The 15,566-nt window shown below is 42.6% G+C and overlaps 1 protein-coding gene across 1 annotated transcript in view; it reads right to left on the minus strand.

Annotated features, from left to right (window-relative positions):
* DMD (dystrophin) overlaps window positions 1-15,566 on the minus strand; it is a 2,144,806-nt gene that overhangs the window by 1,445,716 nt on the left and 683,524 nt on the right. Inside the window, exons 5-6 of the mRNA XM_054973282.1 lie at window positions 9,319-9,411; window positions 8,378-8,550 (exon numbers count right to left, since the gene is read on the minus strand). Coding sequence (XP_054829257.1) covers window positions 8,378-8,550; window positions 9,319-9,411 — 266 coding nt within the window. The remainder of the gene's footprint in view (window positions 1-8,377; window positions 8,551-9,318; window positions 9,412-15,566) is intronic.

Here is a 15,566-nt window from a genome sequence, read left to right on the forward strand (position 1 = left end):
GCAGTCTTATCTTTTTCAAAACCCAATTTTTATATATAGTCAAAATCAGAGTGAGTGGTTCCAGATGTGGAATATGAATATATGAATTGTAATGCAGATCTTATATTGTTAAAGAAAGAACAGCATTTGAAAAAGTGCTTAAAAAGCAAACAACACTTTCTGGTGTTTATTACATACTATTAGAATAGAAACTGAGAGCCTAACAATGCAATGCTAAGAATATGATCCTGGGAACAGACCTGACCTGAGTATGATTCTGAACCAATATGTCTAGGATTGCAACTGAAATTTACAAATCCTATATATGATCAATAGAAAGGAATGTAAAATCTGAGAAGTTACAGCATTTTTACTTACAAAAGTTTGCAATTGTCAATTAGTTTAAAAGTGGTGTGTTAACAAAATTCTCCTCTACTGAGTTTTCCCAGTTGGACGTTTTTGGACGTTTCCATTTCTAATGTCAGATTTGTGTCCATTTATTCTTTTGCGTAGAGTTTGGCTGGTTTGTCCAATGTACAGAGCACCTAAAGGAACTAACAACAGAACACCACTGGTTGTCACCTATAGCTCCCAGCTCAAACCCATCCAACGTATCATCAGTGAGCTACAACCCATCCTGGAAAATGATACCTCTCTCTCAGAAGTCCTGGGTGGAAGACCTTTCCTTGCCTACAGACAGCCCCCCAATCTTAAACGACTTCTCACTTACAATCATGAATCGGCCAGCAGAGTCACCAGCACAGGTACCAGGCCCTGCAACAGACCCAGATGCCAGCTCTGCCCCTATATCTACCCAGGGAATACAATTACAGGACCCAATGGCATCAACTACACTGTCTCTGGCTCTTACAGCTGCTCATCCTCCAATCTGATATATGCCCTCATGTGCCAACAATGTCCTTCTGCTCTGTACATTGGACAAACCAGCCAAACTCTATGCAAAAGAATAAATGGACACAAATCTGACATTAGAAATGGAAACGTCCAAAAACCAGTGGGAGAACACTTCAATCTACCAGGACATTCCACCAAAGACTTAAAGGTCGCTGTGGTTCAACAGAAACCTTTCAAAAACAAAATCCAATGGGAGGCTGCTGAATTGGAATTCATATGCAAATTTGACTCTGTCAAGCTGGGACTGAATAGAGACTATGAATGGTTATCACATTATCACAGGTAACAGATTCCCTTTACAGAGGCGTGGTCTGGGGGAGCCCAGTGACACCTGGTGTGGGCTTTCGGGGACCACAGTTCTCTGTCAGATGCAGCTGGCAGGGAGAGCTGTGGTCATCGAAGGCTTATACTACATAGGAATTGGATACCTTCACTGCTACAAACTAATAGGGCAAACTGACTGCACACCAAAAGGAGATGTTTACATTTCCAAGCAAAGGAATGTTTTGACTGCCTCCACGCTAATTGCATTCTGTCTCCTTGTGATATATGTCCCCTTCTTTCTCCCCTCTCTCCCCTCCTCTTCTGTATTTGACCAGTTCGGATCATGCATCTGAAGAAGAGAACTTGATTCTCGAAAGCTTATGCTACAATAAAATTGGTTAGTCTTAAAGGTGCTACTGGACTCTTTTTGATTTCACTTATACTAGAATGTCCTTCAAAACTCTCTCTCTTTTTTTAAAGACACCATTAATGCTTTTTTTTTAATGGGGAAAGAACTTACATTACAAAGTGCAGTTATTCTACCCAGAAACATAAAATCTAGATAACAACACTTCCAATCTGCGATCTGTTTTTTTAAAAAAAATGTTTTGGCAGCAAATAGTTTTGAAAGGGTTCCTTTTTTAGGTTGCACAGAAATACTGTTCTGCTTCATTTTTTTTTAAAGCAAGAAAATAAAATAATTTTCCGAGCTGTTCATTTAATTTATAAATCTATTTGTACACTTTGAAAGAATACATTTTTTGCCATGCATACTATGCCCCCCAGAATTACCTGGGCATTTTACCTCCCAGACTTACCTGGGAGATCTCCTGGAATTATAACCCATTTCCAGACTACTGATCCATGATCAGTTCCCCTGGAGAAAACTGTTGCTTTGGAGGGTGGACAATATCATTATAGTCTACTGAGGCCTCCCCTCTCCTGAAACCTTATTTTCCCCAGGTTCCATCCTTAAATCTCTAGGAATTTCCCAACCCCAAGTTGGCAACCCCAGTTATTTATTATTCAAACAAAGATTGACTGGGGAACTCAGACCCAACTCTTTAAAAACCTGCATGACTAGCTTGACCTTCACAATGCAATGGAAGACAGAGTTGTAGCCTTCTAAGCCCATCGACTTTATGGATTTAGCTGCAACTCTGCTTAGAATGACTTTCAGTATCGTACTACAAGGGCCAAAGTAGACCCATTCCCCCTGCTCAGAGGGGACAGCAGGTGCCATGTATAGGAGGCACCATGCTGTATAACCATATGTGCAACAGCTCCTGAGCTGACCCTCGTGCCCAAAAGCAGCAGCAGCAGACATCACCCACCTTCCTGCCTTCACAGAAAGGACGGGATAGGCAGGACAAGTCATTGAGAAGGGTAATGGTGGTTCCAGAGAAGAAGAGGTTGAAAGAGGGACCAGGAACTTGCTTGGGAGAGGAAGGGATGGGCAGGACATGTCATTGGGAAGGGTCGTAGTGGTTCCATCCACAGAGAGAGGGGTCGAGAGAGGGACCGGGAACTTGTCAGGGAGAGGAGGACAAAGGGTTATCAGCTGCGTTGCGAAGCAGGACCAGGAACACCCAAACATTTGCAAGCCAGGGTCTGAGAGACCCACTGACCTTGGCTCCAGACCTTAGAGCAGCCCTGAGAACTGAGGGGGGCTAGAGCACAACACCACCACTAAGAGACATCTTTCCTGTGCAGGCAGGACAGGTACCAATAATAACCAGTGTGAGCCCTCATTCAAGATACCCACTGAGCTTGGCACTTGACCGTGGAAGCAGTTCCGGGAACTGAGGGAGGCTAGAACATGACACCACCACTCACAGAAACCTGACCTGAACAGCCGCGGGACAAGTAATAGCAGTAAGTAGCTTTGCCCTGCAGCCAGTCAGCAGGCCAGAGATCTTGAGGCTGCTGCAGAGGAGCTTTGCCTAGATTAGACCCACAGTAGACTGGGGTGGCCCAGAGACCAGGTAGGTCCAGGTGCAGGGAGGGATATCCCAGCAGGTGGAGGTTGACCTTAATGAAGGTCGACATGTTCCATCAGGTCCGGGTGCAGACATGCGCAGTGGTGATGGAGGAGGTCTCACAGGAGGGAGAATACCTGCTCACTCTGCACACTGGTGGGAGGGCAGGACAGGATGTTGGTTGCCACGATGGACAGGTCCAGCCATATGGCAGATTTGCTTGCCCAATACTCTAGTGGGTTGGACTGGAGAGCTCAGTGGGCTCTGCAAGGTACTCTCGCACCATGGCCCCCACTGAGTCCTCCACAGCGAGAGACATGCCCACTGTGCTTCAGCCAAACACAGCCCACCGATGAGGCCCAGAGATCGAGAGGGTCTGTTTTGATGGGTCTCTCCTGGCATGGCTCTCTTTCCACGTCCTCCACCTCCTCCTCCTTCTCCACCACCTGCTCCTCACCACTGCCCGGTTCCCTCCGTCCTGCCTTCTTTGCCTGGAAACGGAGCACCGCTTTGCGGAGCTCCTTTTTCAAGTGTTGCATCTCGCCCCCCGTCATGGTGATGCTGCCCTTGATATGGGGGTTACATGGGGAGGCCATTTAGTACGGCACCTCGTGGCACAGAGGATGCAAGCGCTTGGCCACTCATGCCTGCATCCTCCTCACAAAGTCCTTGACTCTGGAGAGCAGCTGTTGCTCGTGCTCGAGCTCCTTGGCCTGTAACTGGTCGAGCCTGTGGATCAGGCTGACCTAGGCTGGCTTCATATGAGCACAAGAGCTCAGTGGCCTCCTTAAAGGTGGAGTAGGTGGAGTTCCAGCGGGTGGACATGTCCTGATAGAGGTGGTGCTCATGGGGCCCTCTCCCCCTGCCTCTGGAGCAGCTTACAGGAAGAGTTGATGCTGCAGGAGAAGTGGGAAGTGATGCGCTGGTAGCTGTCCAGCAGGTTGCATGTCCACAAAGTTCCCTTGTCCCAGCTGTCCCTTGGCTTGCTCCCTAGCCCAAGAACATCCCTCGTGACCATGTGCAGCTTGTGCGCCACGCACACCAGTCCCAGGACGGATGCCACTTTCAAGGCTGCCAACATATTCCTTCCCGCATCCGTCACCATGAAGCCACAGACAAACCCTTCCCCCACTGGCTGTCCATTCCCTCAGAGCCACCTTTATCATGGTGGTGATGTTCTTCCCAGTATGAAAATGGTCAATCCCCCAGCCCTGGAGAAGAACTACTCTGTAGCCCGGTGTCAAGCATGGCACCTGTTTTCGGGTGCCAGTTCTTGGCCTGGGATGGTGAAGGTCCTCTGGTTGCCACCAGTGGGTGTTGATGCCAAGGTAGCCATGATGGCCACCTCTCCAGAGGTCTGCCGGGAAGTGTGCGGTATGGCATTTGGCAGCCGAAAGCTCCCTGAGCACCGTGTCTTGCACAGACTGGTAGAGGGCAGGCAGGACTCCACGGCCAACGGTGCGCCATGACAGTATGGAGAACCATGGGGCAAAATGCTGAAGCAGCCTGTGGAAGCCCACACCTTCCACGACAGATAGGGGGAATCCTTGTAGGGCAATCGTCTCTGCCACAACACAATGCCCGCCTCATGAGCCCTCAACCTCACCCTTTTCAGTGGCACTATACGCGACCCTGAGGGAACAATCTCCACAAGGGCAGCCTGCCTGACCATCTCGCTCCCACCACCAGCAGTCTCGGGGCAAGGCTTCTTGCTTGGGGTGAATTCCGATGACCCTCCCACTGATCCCTGGTCAGAAGAGCTGGTAGCCCTCTTTCTCCCCCTGCCAGATGTTTCGCTTGTCAAGGATGGAGGACACAGGCTCGGGTGGTGCATCTTCAGGTGCCTACTCAGGACCATCGATGAAAGGTGCTTTGGGTCATTGCCCCTGCGCACCAGGCCATTGCAGGCACGCCACTGCACCACACGGCAGTTATTCAGAAGGGCCCGAATGTGCCTCCATACGGAGAGCTTGAAAAGTGGCCCACAACTGTTCCAGGCCGCACTGCAGAGCTAGCACCAGAAGAAGGAGTGAGGAGTGGACTACAGGCAAGGACAGCCCCAAGAGTTTGGGATGGGGACGAGATGGATGTTTAATCAAACTCCAACCATTCCTCCATGGACACCTCACCCTCCTCCTCCTCCTCCTTGTCAGAGTGCCAGTTTGCTGTTCAGTTCTCGAGCCATAGCTACACCATGTTCTCATGTTATAATCTGTAGCTGTTTAGTTCTCTCCCTCCAGGCCCAGGTGCTGTCCAGGCCGCCTATATCCATGGGAACGAAGAATTTTCTTATCAACCCATTTTGGCCGACCTTGACATCCTCGCCTTCCCAGGCTCTCTAGACAGGACTAAGAGGGGAGGCTGGGAATGGGTGTCTGAAGTATTGTTACTTTCACTTTGTGTGTCATTCTCAACAAAGCTTTCGTTCAGCCAAGGCTTTCTTAGTCCTTGGAATATGGGTAACTGTATCCTGAGCATTGTCTTTCAATAAACCTTTTGGAATCAAGAAACATTGTGCTTCTTGCAGAAGGGGGGGAGACGAACTCTAGATAACTGGTATTCCATAGTCTGACACACCTCCTCAAAAAGTTTAAAGAGATCCTCTTCCCCCAGCAGCAAGACCTCTTTGGCCTCCTCCACAGCCCCCACAGGTGAATCTTGGGGAGCAGGAGTGTCTGCTGCCTCCGAGCTCCACCCAGTACTGCTTCCAATGGGGCAACCGGAACAATCTCTGTACTTCCCCCCACAACAACCCTTAGCCCCTGCCCAAAACCTCATTGTGCCAGCAAACAAGAATTAAGGAGGAAAGAAAAGCAGAGAACACTGTGAGCCCTCAGCTGAGGTGCCTACTGAGCTTGGCCCCAGAGCCAGGAAGCAGCCCTGGAACCAGAGGGAGGAGGTAGAGCCTTAGCCCAGCACTCCCAGAAACCAAACCAGATCAGGCACTGATCTGTGAGCCTTTAGCCAAGGTGCCCACTGAGCTTGGCTCCAGGGCCTGGCAGCAGCCCTGGAGCCAGAGGGAGGGGCTAGAGCCCTAGTCCAGCACTCCCAGAAACCTGACCAGATCCAGCACTAATATTAATCAATGTGAGCCCTCAGCTGAGGTGCCCACTGAGCTTGGCCCCAGAGCCTGGCAGCAGCCCTGGAGCCAGAGGAGATAGATCCCTATCCCTCCCACACAACTACTTAATTCTACTTGTCTCAAAATAATGCATACTACTACACAACAAAATGCTTTCTTGCATATTGGAATGCAGTCTCAGTGGGCTGAAAATGCCCAAGGATAGATGAATTTGTCACTGAATAAGATACAGCTTTTTTTTAAGTTAGGGGAAAGAGACATGCATGTTCTAAAAAGCCTGGAAATATTGTACACACACATCCCTCACAGACACAGAGGGCTTTGAGTGACAGGGTGCTCCTAGGAATCTGATTGGGTAGCATGAGCTGGAAAGGGGGGGGGGGCTGTTTTAAGCTCTAGCTGAGAGGAATCTAGTGTGAAGAGTTGGGAGACGAGTTGTAACAGAGAGCCATTTTAACACTGGTTTCACCTGACCTTTCCGTTCTAAAGTAATTAACTAGTTAGTTATTTTTGGAATTTTAAAAATGCCACTGGTGCCTCTGGTGACTTTTCTCTTGTGTAAGGCCTAGGGAACATCATATGACTCAAAAAGACAATATAAAATTATGAATAGTATAAAGACAGTAGGCATACATTAGTCCGACACTGTCAAGTTTATCCACAGACAACAGCTTCAAAATAGATAAGAACAATGAAAATTATCAATGAAATTCATAATTGTGTTGTGGAATACATTACCACAAAATAATAATAACAACAACAACATTCGATTTATATACCACCCTCCAGGACTACGTAATGCCCACTCAGAGCAGTTTACAAAGTATGTTATTATTGTCCCCACAACAAACACCCTGTGAGGTGGGTGGGGCTAAGAGAGCTCCTAGAAGCTGTGACTCACCCAAGGTCACCCAGCTGGCTTCAAATGGAGGAGTGGGGAATCAAACCCATTCTCCAGACTAGAGTCCTGCATTCTTAACCACGACACCAAACTGTGGCAATCATAGCAGCCTTGGACACCTGCTTTGGATGCCTTCTGTAATGTTTGCTTGTAAATCAGGATTAGGATATTCATTCAGATTCCTGCTCTTAGATTTGTACAGCAGAGACAGGTGAGTTAAAAACAACATCTGTTTGTTAGCAAGAAGATACAGGAATGGGAGCAACTCTTTTCAGAAAAAAAAGAGCTCCCATGGGTTACACTTATAACTAAATAGCAAAGAGTCCGGTAGCACCTTTAAGACTAACCAAATTTACTGTAGCATAAGCTTTTGAGAATCACAGTTCTCTTCATCAGATGCATCTGACGAAGAAAACTGTGATTCTCAAAAGCTTATGCTACAGTAAATTTGGTTAGTCTTAAAGGTGCTACTGGACTCTTTTATATTTTGCTACTATAGACTAACACGGCTAACTCCTCTGGACTTATAACTAACAAACAGAACTAACTAAGCAGGGACTCTACCACATGAGACTAAACCAGCGTACAACTATCAGGGAGGAAGCAGACAGTTCCATTTTAACGTATGAAATAAATGTACCACACATTTGGGGAGGAAAAGAAAGACCAATTCACAGAGCATATATTTACCAGTGATAAGCTGTGATTAGAGTTGCCAGGTTCCCTTTCCATCCTGGCAGGGTAGGGGGGACCTGGCACTGACCTAGGTGGAACCTTTGGTCCCCTGTGAATTGCAGGAGCATGCCTGCAGCCACATGTGATGATGTCACTTCCGGAAGTGAAGTCATTGTGGCCAGCAGGAGAGTGCCCCCTGTGCACTGGCTCAGGAGAGTTTTTTGCCTGCCAAGCCCATTCCCCAAGTCATTCCCCCTTCCCTGCTGGCCAGGTGAGTGGCGGAAGGGGCAGAGGCTGGGAGTGGGAGATCCCCAGACTCCACCCAGGGATGTGACAGCTCTAGTTGTGATAGCAAATGGAACTTCCATTTAACTAATTAAAAAAATGGTTTGAACAATCTCCCCCCCCCCATCAGTCTAGCCAGCTCTGGAAAAAACAATGCTGCACTACATGGGCCTAGGCAGGGCCTAGCAAGGCAATTTATGTATTTTTCAAGGCACACTAGTTTATAGGATGAAAGATGACACAGCATTATTAAACACACACACAGCATTTGCAGTCATATGAACAAGATACTCCTACCTGTAACTATGGATGAGTGCATTGAAAGCCAAGCCATCAGACCAGCTATTGGTGAAATTAATAACATTGACATGTTGATAGTTCTGAGTTGATTGACGGACCCAGCTCAGCAAGATTTTTTCACTGTTTGTCTGTTGCAACCCAGCCATGATGTTTTTCATTACATTTTTGACCTGTGTAAGGAAACAGAATTTCATGAGTAACCAAGTATACCTGCCCAGTTTTTGCTCCAACAAATCAAACCTAGCCTCTTTTACTTCACTGTAAGTATTAGTATATATAAGACTGATGAACTGCGACAACAAAAAATACATATGAAATAATGCAAAAGAGATAGCGCAGGATGGTAAAGTTTTAATATAAAACAGAAGACAATTGTTTTGCCCACTATCATTACTTCTTTATTTAAATATAATTGCAATGAGCAGTGGTTCCTCAAACAAAATTTGCAGCTTCTTAATTAAATAGTACTTTATTTTGCATTTTCAAAAATGTCAAAACAACAAGCAGAAAACAGATAATGCAATACAGTTCCTGGTATTCATCCTTCGCAAAACAGTTCTTTCAAAGAGTATGGTGCTTTTAAGAAGAATGTTAATGGAGCACTCGTTCCAATTACTCATTTTGCATGTCAAAGAATTTACAACCTAATGCCTATAAGGGGCATGGTGTTATCATTATCTCACTAACCAAAGGTGAGTAGGGAGCATGCTCTTTTTTTCTTCCACTGTTATTTATTTAGATATTAGCCTGGCATCAAAATTTTTGACCACTTAAAATTCTGCGACACCAATACTGGGCATTGGTTAATGTTGTTCAGTTAGGGATGTACTCTAAAAATATTCTTTAAATTATATTCAACGTAATCCTAACGTGAGTGACACCCTTGTAAGCCCACTACTTTCAATGGACTCTGTAAGATTTTACTATTAGACACTCACCTGCCAGTGGAGAATTATATTCCAGATCAATCCAAGGGTTAGTTTATGATTTCCATCCACAATATCTGTGCTTCCAATATTCACCAGATCTACCTATCAGAGCAAAGGGAAAAAAGAAGTTACACAAGATACACAAAAACATTTTTCTGCAAAATAAAATAAGTAAAGATTAGAGGTGGGCATGAACCAGGAAAATATCAGACCATGTGGTTCGTGGTTCATTGCATTTCACAAACCACGAACCACAAACTTTCACAAACTTGCCCCAGTTCATGAACTGGTTCATTTGGTTCATGAAAACATCACTTCCGGGGCAGTAGAAGGTCACTTCTGGGGATGCAGAAAGCCCCCCCCCCCATTGCCTAGGAAACTGATTGATTGGCACTAGGCTGTCTGCAGTGACAAACTGAAAAACGAACCAAACAATCCAGTCTAAAGTTCGTGGTGGTTCATCAGAAATGGGCTCTGACGAACCACCAGTTTATGATGAATTTTGGTTTGTATTTCAGTTTGTGTCCACCTCTAGTAAAGATATAAGTATCAGAGTTTCAAAAGCAATGGCCAAAAGAGAGTTGGTGATTAAATATAAGTAAACTAACAAATGTTACAAACATATCAAGGCTGCATGCTTTTCGACTTCCGGTTTGGGATCATGGTGGTCTGACGCAGCTCAGAAGCGGAGCTGTCCGAGCCGCTGTTTGTGAGGGCTAGTGGGGTGCTAGATCGCCCGCGGCTCCCTGTTCTCAGGCGGAGAACAGGGGTGAACGCTCAGGATCCAGAGGGTGCATTGATCTCAGCTGTGGGGGGAGATCTGCGCAACGATTGCCCACCCAGCCTTGAGGTCCCACTCTATGAAGGATGGCAAAGATCTCTGCAGCAGCTTTGGAGTCATTGAATTGACATAAGATCATCGTACCCAAGCTTCAGCAATTAGTTTGGACTAATTTGGAATACTTTGAGTACTGAAACAGCTATTACAACCCGCAAGTAGAACTGTTAAGGTAAAGATTGCTATCTCTCTTTTCGAGAAGAAATTTGATAAGAGGAACTGAATTAATTCGGAAGACAAAAATTGCTAAGTTTTAAAAACTTACTCGCTATGTTCCGGCAAATTGACTGAGTTAAAAAGAATTTATTTAGAAGAATTAGAGCGGAAAAGTGATTATTGTTTACATACCTGCGGTCTAAGAGAGATAGTGAACTGTGGGAAACCTGAAGAAACGCGAGAACTGCTGTGTGGCTGTGACGGAGCAGGAAGTGCTTCAAAGCAATAGAGTAATGGGTTGGAAGCAGCGGCTAAAGGAAACCCGGAAAAGGAAGTACACCATTTTGGAAAAGGGAAAGGGCAAGACCTCAACCTAAGCGGAAGTCGGCCATCTTGGAGAAGGATAAGGGCAGAAGCTTTGAGTTAAAACCATAGAGAAAAGACACCCGCCATTTTGGATACTGGAATTTTTTAATTGGAGAAGAATTTGTTTAAATAGAGGGCTTAACTTTGAAAATAATAAATTATTTTCACCACGGAGTTGTGGAAGAGAGCGGACTCGTGGGAGCGAGGTAAAGCTAGCCCCACGATGTCAAAGAAGGAGTGGCAGTTGGCGTTGGAGAGTCTTGATAAGAAAGTGGCAGATGGAAATAAAGAGATTAAGGATATGATAAGGGATATGGCGAAAGACTTTAAAGAGACACTTAAATCGGAGGTGGCAGAAGTAGCCAAGAGTATTGATGAGGTCAAGAAGGAATTACAAATGACGCAGTTGATAGTTAAAGTAATGGAAGATGAAGTTGATAAATTGTCTGTTTCTTTTAAGATAGAAACCAAGGGTTTGCAAGGAAAAATGGCCGTGATGGAATGTAAACACATGGAAAGACAACTTAGATTTCGCAGAGTCCCAGAAGTAGAGGGGAAATCAGCCCAAGAGCAGATATCAGAAATACTTGCAGAATTTTTGGACAAGGAAGTGGAAGAAGTTGCGGCTCTTCTGGATGTGGCTTACAGAATTAATTCAAAATATGCAGCTCAAAAAAATCTACCAAGAGATATGATAGTGCAATTTACAACAAAAAGAACAAGAGAAGACATTGTGAGTAAAAAGTTTCAAAACCCTTTGGAAATTGCTGGAAAAAGAGTGTGAATAATGAAAGAGCTACCAAGGGGAGTTTTGTTGGAAAGGAAGAAATACAGAGAATTGGTTCAAATGTTGAAGGATTTGAATATTAGATATAGATGGGAGATACCAGAGGGTTTGAGTTTTGAATATCAAACAGTCAAGAAAACGATCAGGTCCAGTCATGAGATGGAGAGGTTTTTTATAGACAATGAAAAAGACTTACCTAAAAGATCCAGAATTTGATTATGGAATGCAAAATCATATCTTGGAATGTAAATGGGCTGAACTCACCTTCTAAACATAAAACTATTTTCCATTGGCTATCTAAACAGAATTGTAATATAATTTGCTTATATGAGACCCATATTAAGAAACATGATGTGAAATATTTAAAAAATGCTAAATTGGGAAGGGAATTTGCAGCTACATCGAAGCAAAAAAAAAAGAGGAGTCGTTTTATATATTAAAGATGAATTGCAACCTAAAATGATATTTAACGATGTGGAAGGCAGATACATAGCCGTGGAAATTATTTGGAATACAGAAAAGATTTTGCTGATTGGGATTTATGCACCTAATGGTGCTAAGGACAATTTCTTCAAGGATCTACAGAAAGAATTGGATGGACTAACTTACTCACAAATAATTTTGGCAGGTGACTTCAATGGAGTTACAGCTTTAGACGTTGATAAAAAAACAAAGGGTGCACAAAAGAAAAGAGGACTTTTGCCAAAATCCTTCTTGAAAATTAAGGATCAGGAGAATTTGGAGGATGTTTGGAGAAGGAATAATCCTAAGGTAAAGCAGTATACGTATTTCTCGCCAAGACATTTGACATTATCAAGAATTGATATGATCTGGGCCTCTAAGGACTTGGTTGTATGGACAAAGGGTGTGGAGTTAATGCCAAAAGTAGGCTCAGACCATAATCCAATTATGTGGAAGTTTGGAAAATGCACCAAAAGATGAGGATGGATAATAAATGAGGATTTGCTGCAGCAAAAGGGCAATTTAGAATTGTTACAAAAAGAGATCAAATTCTTTATACAATATAATTTGAATAACACCGTTCCAACCTCCAAGTTTGGGATACTTATAAAGCAGTTATTAGAGGAGTATTAATGGACTTAAATGCAAGGGATAAAAAGAGAAAAGAGGAAAAAAAGAAAGAAATTGTGGAGAATATAAGAATTAAGGAGGTACAACTGAAGAAAAGACCAGGGAAAAAGAAACTATATCAAGAAATTAAAAACTTGCAAGAACAATTGAAAGCAATGGAGAATAAAGAGTTGGAATGGGAACTGAAGAAATTAAATCAAAAGTCATTCGAGGGGGCAAATAAACCTGGGAAATACTTAGCATGGCAGTTGAAAAAGAAAAAAGAAAAAAAGGTGATAACTAAGATTCAAGAAAATGGAATGACATTGATGGATCAATCAGCGATTAGTAGAGCATTTTTTAAGTTTTATGCAAAACTGTATCAAAGGAAAGAAGTAAATTTGGAAGCTATTGAACAATACTTAGATAAAATTAAATTGCCATTGATATCAGAAAAATGGAAGGAAAAGCTGAATGCAGAAATTACAGAGACAGAGATAAAGGAAGCTATTCAGTCGACTAAATTAGGCAAAGCACCAGGTCCAGATGGAATTACGGCCAAATTTTATAAATCATTGGCAAATGAATTGGTACCTTTTTTGAAGGAGGTAATGAATGAAATTTTAAGAGGACAAAAAGTTCCAGAATCTTGGAATGAGGCCATTATATCATTGATACCAAAGGAAGAACAGGACTTATGTAATGTTAAAAATTATCGACCTATTTTGTTGCTGAATAATGATTATAAAATCTTTGCAAAAAGTTTGGCGGAGAGATTAAAGGAGGGGCTCGTGGAATTTATTGCAGAAGAACAAGCAGGTTTCCTTCCAAATAGATAAATCAAAGACAATTTGAGAACTGTTTTAAATGCGATAGAATATTATGACAAACACTGTGAGAAAGAAGTTGGTTTCTTTTTTGTGGACGTAGAGAAAGCTTTTGATAATCTAAATTGGAGTTTTATGTTCGCCACAATGGAAAAACTGCAAATGGGAAAAGAGTTTATTCAAGCGGTAAGAGCAATTTATAAAGACCAATGTGTAGCAATTGTAGTTAACAAGAATTTAACAAAAAAATTGGAAATCAGAAAGGGTACAAGGCAAGGTTGCCCATTATCTCCATTGTTGTTTATCTTGATTTTGGAAATGCTATTGATTCAGATTCGAGAGGATGATGCTATAAGGGCATAAAAATTAAAGATTTCACCTACAAAGTTAGAGCTTTTGCGGATGACGTGATGGTTATTGTTGAGGATCCAATACAAAATATGCCAAAGTTGCTAGATAAAATAAAAGAATTTGGAGATTTGGCTGGATTTTATGTGAACAAGAGAAAGTCGAAGATATTATGTAAGAATATGACCAAACAAAAGCAACAAGAATTGATGGAAATTACAAATTGTGAAGTAACGCATAAAGTAAAATATTTAGGGATTGAGCTTACAGTGAAGAACATTGATTTGTTTAAGAACAATTATGAAAAGCTTTGGCAGCAGATTGACAGAGACTTGATTAAATGGAATAAATTAAATCTGTCGTGGCTGGTTAGAATAGCGGCAGTCAAGATGAATGTGTTACCACGGATCATGTTTTTATTACAGACAATTCCAATTATTAGAGACAGTAAGCAGTTTGAAAAGTGGCAAAGGAAGATTTCCGATTTTGTATGGGCAGGCAAGAAACCCCGAGTAAAAATGACAGTTTTGAGTGATGCCAAAGAGAGAGGTGGACTGCAGTTGCCAAATATCAGATTACATTATGAGGCAGTTTGTTTGGTCTGGCTTAAAGATTGGATGTCACTGGAGAACTGTAAGCTACTAACTTTGGAAGGCTATAAAAAATTGTTTGGATGGCATGCCTACTTGTGGCACGATAAATTGAAAGCTGATTCTATGTTTCTGCATCATTATGTTAGAAGAAGTCTCTTCACAATCTGGAGAAAATATAAAAGATATCTGGGTAAAGGTATCCCCTCGTGGGTGGTACCATTTGAAACTATCGACCCGAGAGCTATTTATAACAGAGACCAATATCTGTCCTACAAAAAGATTCTTATCCAGGAACAAAATATGATAAGAATTAAAACAGAAGAAGAGTTAGCTTCTTGTTATGGATGGTTTCAGTATAGGCAGATAAAGGACTTATATAACTCGGATCGCTCAAAAGATGGAATTAAATGGAAAGACTCAGAATTGGAAGAAGTTATACTACAAGAAAGTAAGAAGAAAATTTCAAAAATTTATAAAATACTTTTGAAGTGGTATACAGAGGATGAAACTGTTAAAGTCCAGATGGTGAAGTGGGCTATAAATTGCCAAAGAGACATAACAATGGAGGCATGGGAGTATTTGTGGAAAAATACATTGAAGACTTCAACCTGTACCAGTATTAAGGAAAATATTTTCAAGATGATATATAGGTGGTATTTGACGCCAAAAAAATAGCTTATGGAAATGCTAAGATGTCTGACAAATGTTGGAAATGTAAAAGTCATGAAGGATCATTGTATCACATGTGGTGGACTTGTGAGGTAGCTAGGCAGTACTGGGGAGATATTTTAGAAATGATAAATGAGATTTTGCAGATTTCAATAATAAAGAACCCAGAACTCCTGCTACTGAACTTAAACATGGAAGATGTTCCTCTGCAGCACAGAACATTGTTATTTTATATGACAACAGCGGCAAGAATATTATATGCGCAGAAATGGAAAGTGCAAGAAATACCATCTATTGGAGAGTGGATACAAAAGTTGCTGTACATGGCAGAAATGGAGAAAATGACAAGAAGGCTGAGAGACCAGAATTCTGAAGAATTTTTCAATGACTAGGGGAGATTGAAGGAGTATTTGGAGAAAAAGTGGGACGTGAAGGGGAAATTATAGCAATTTGAAAGTTATTAACTGGGAGAACTATTAGAGATAGGGATCTTTACCATTTAAAGTGAAGTGTTAATTATTGTTAAGTTTAAGTTTTGAACAGATTTGAATTTAATGGATACTATTAGTTTATTAAGGAAATATGGGATAATATTATATAGA

Source organism: Eublepharis macularius, chromosome 3 (assembly GCF_028583425.1).
Source record: "Eublepharis macularius isolate TG4126 chromosome 3, MPM_Emac_v1.0, whole genome shotgun sequence".
Taxonomy (NCBI): domain Eukaryota; kingdom Metazoa; phylum Chordata; class Lepidosauria; order Squamata; family Eublepharidae; genus Eublepharis; species Eublepharis macularius.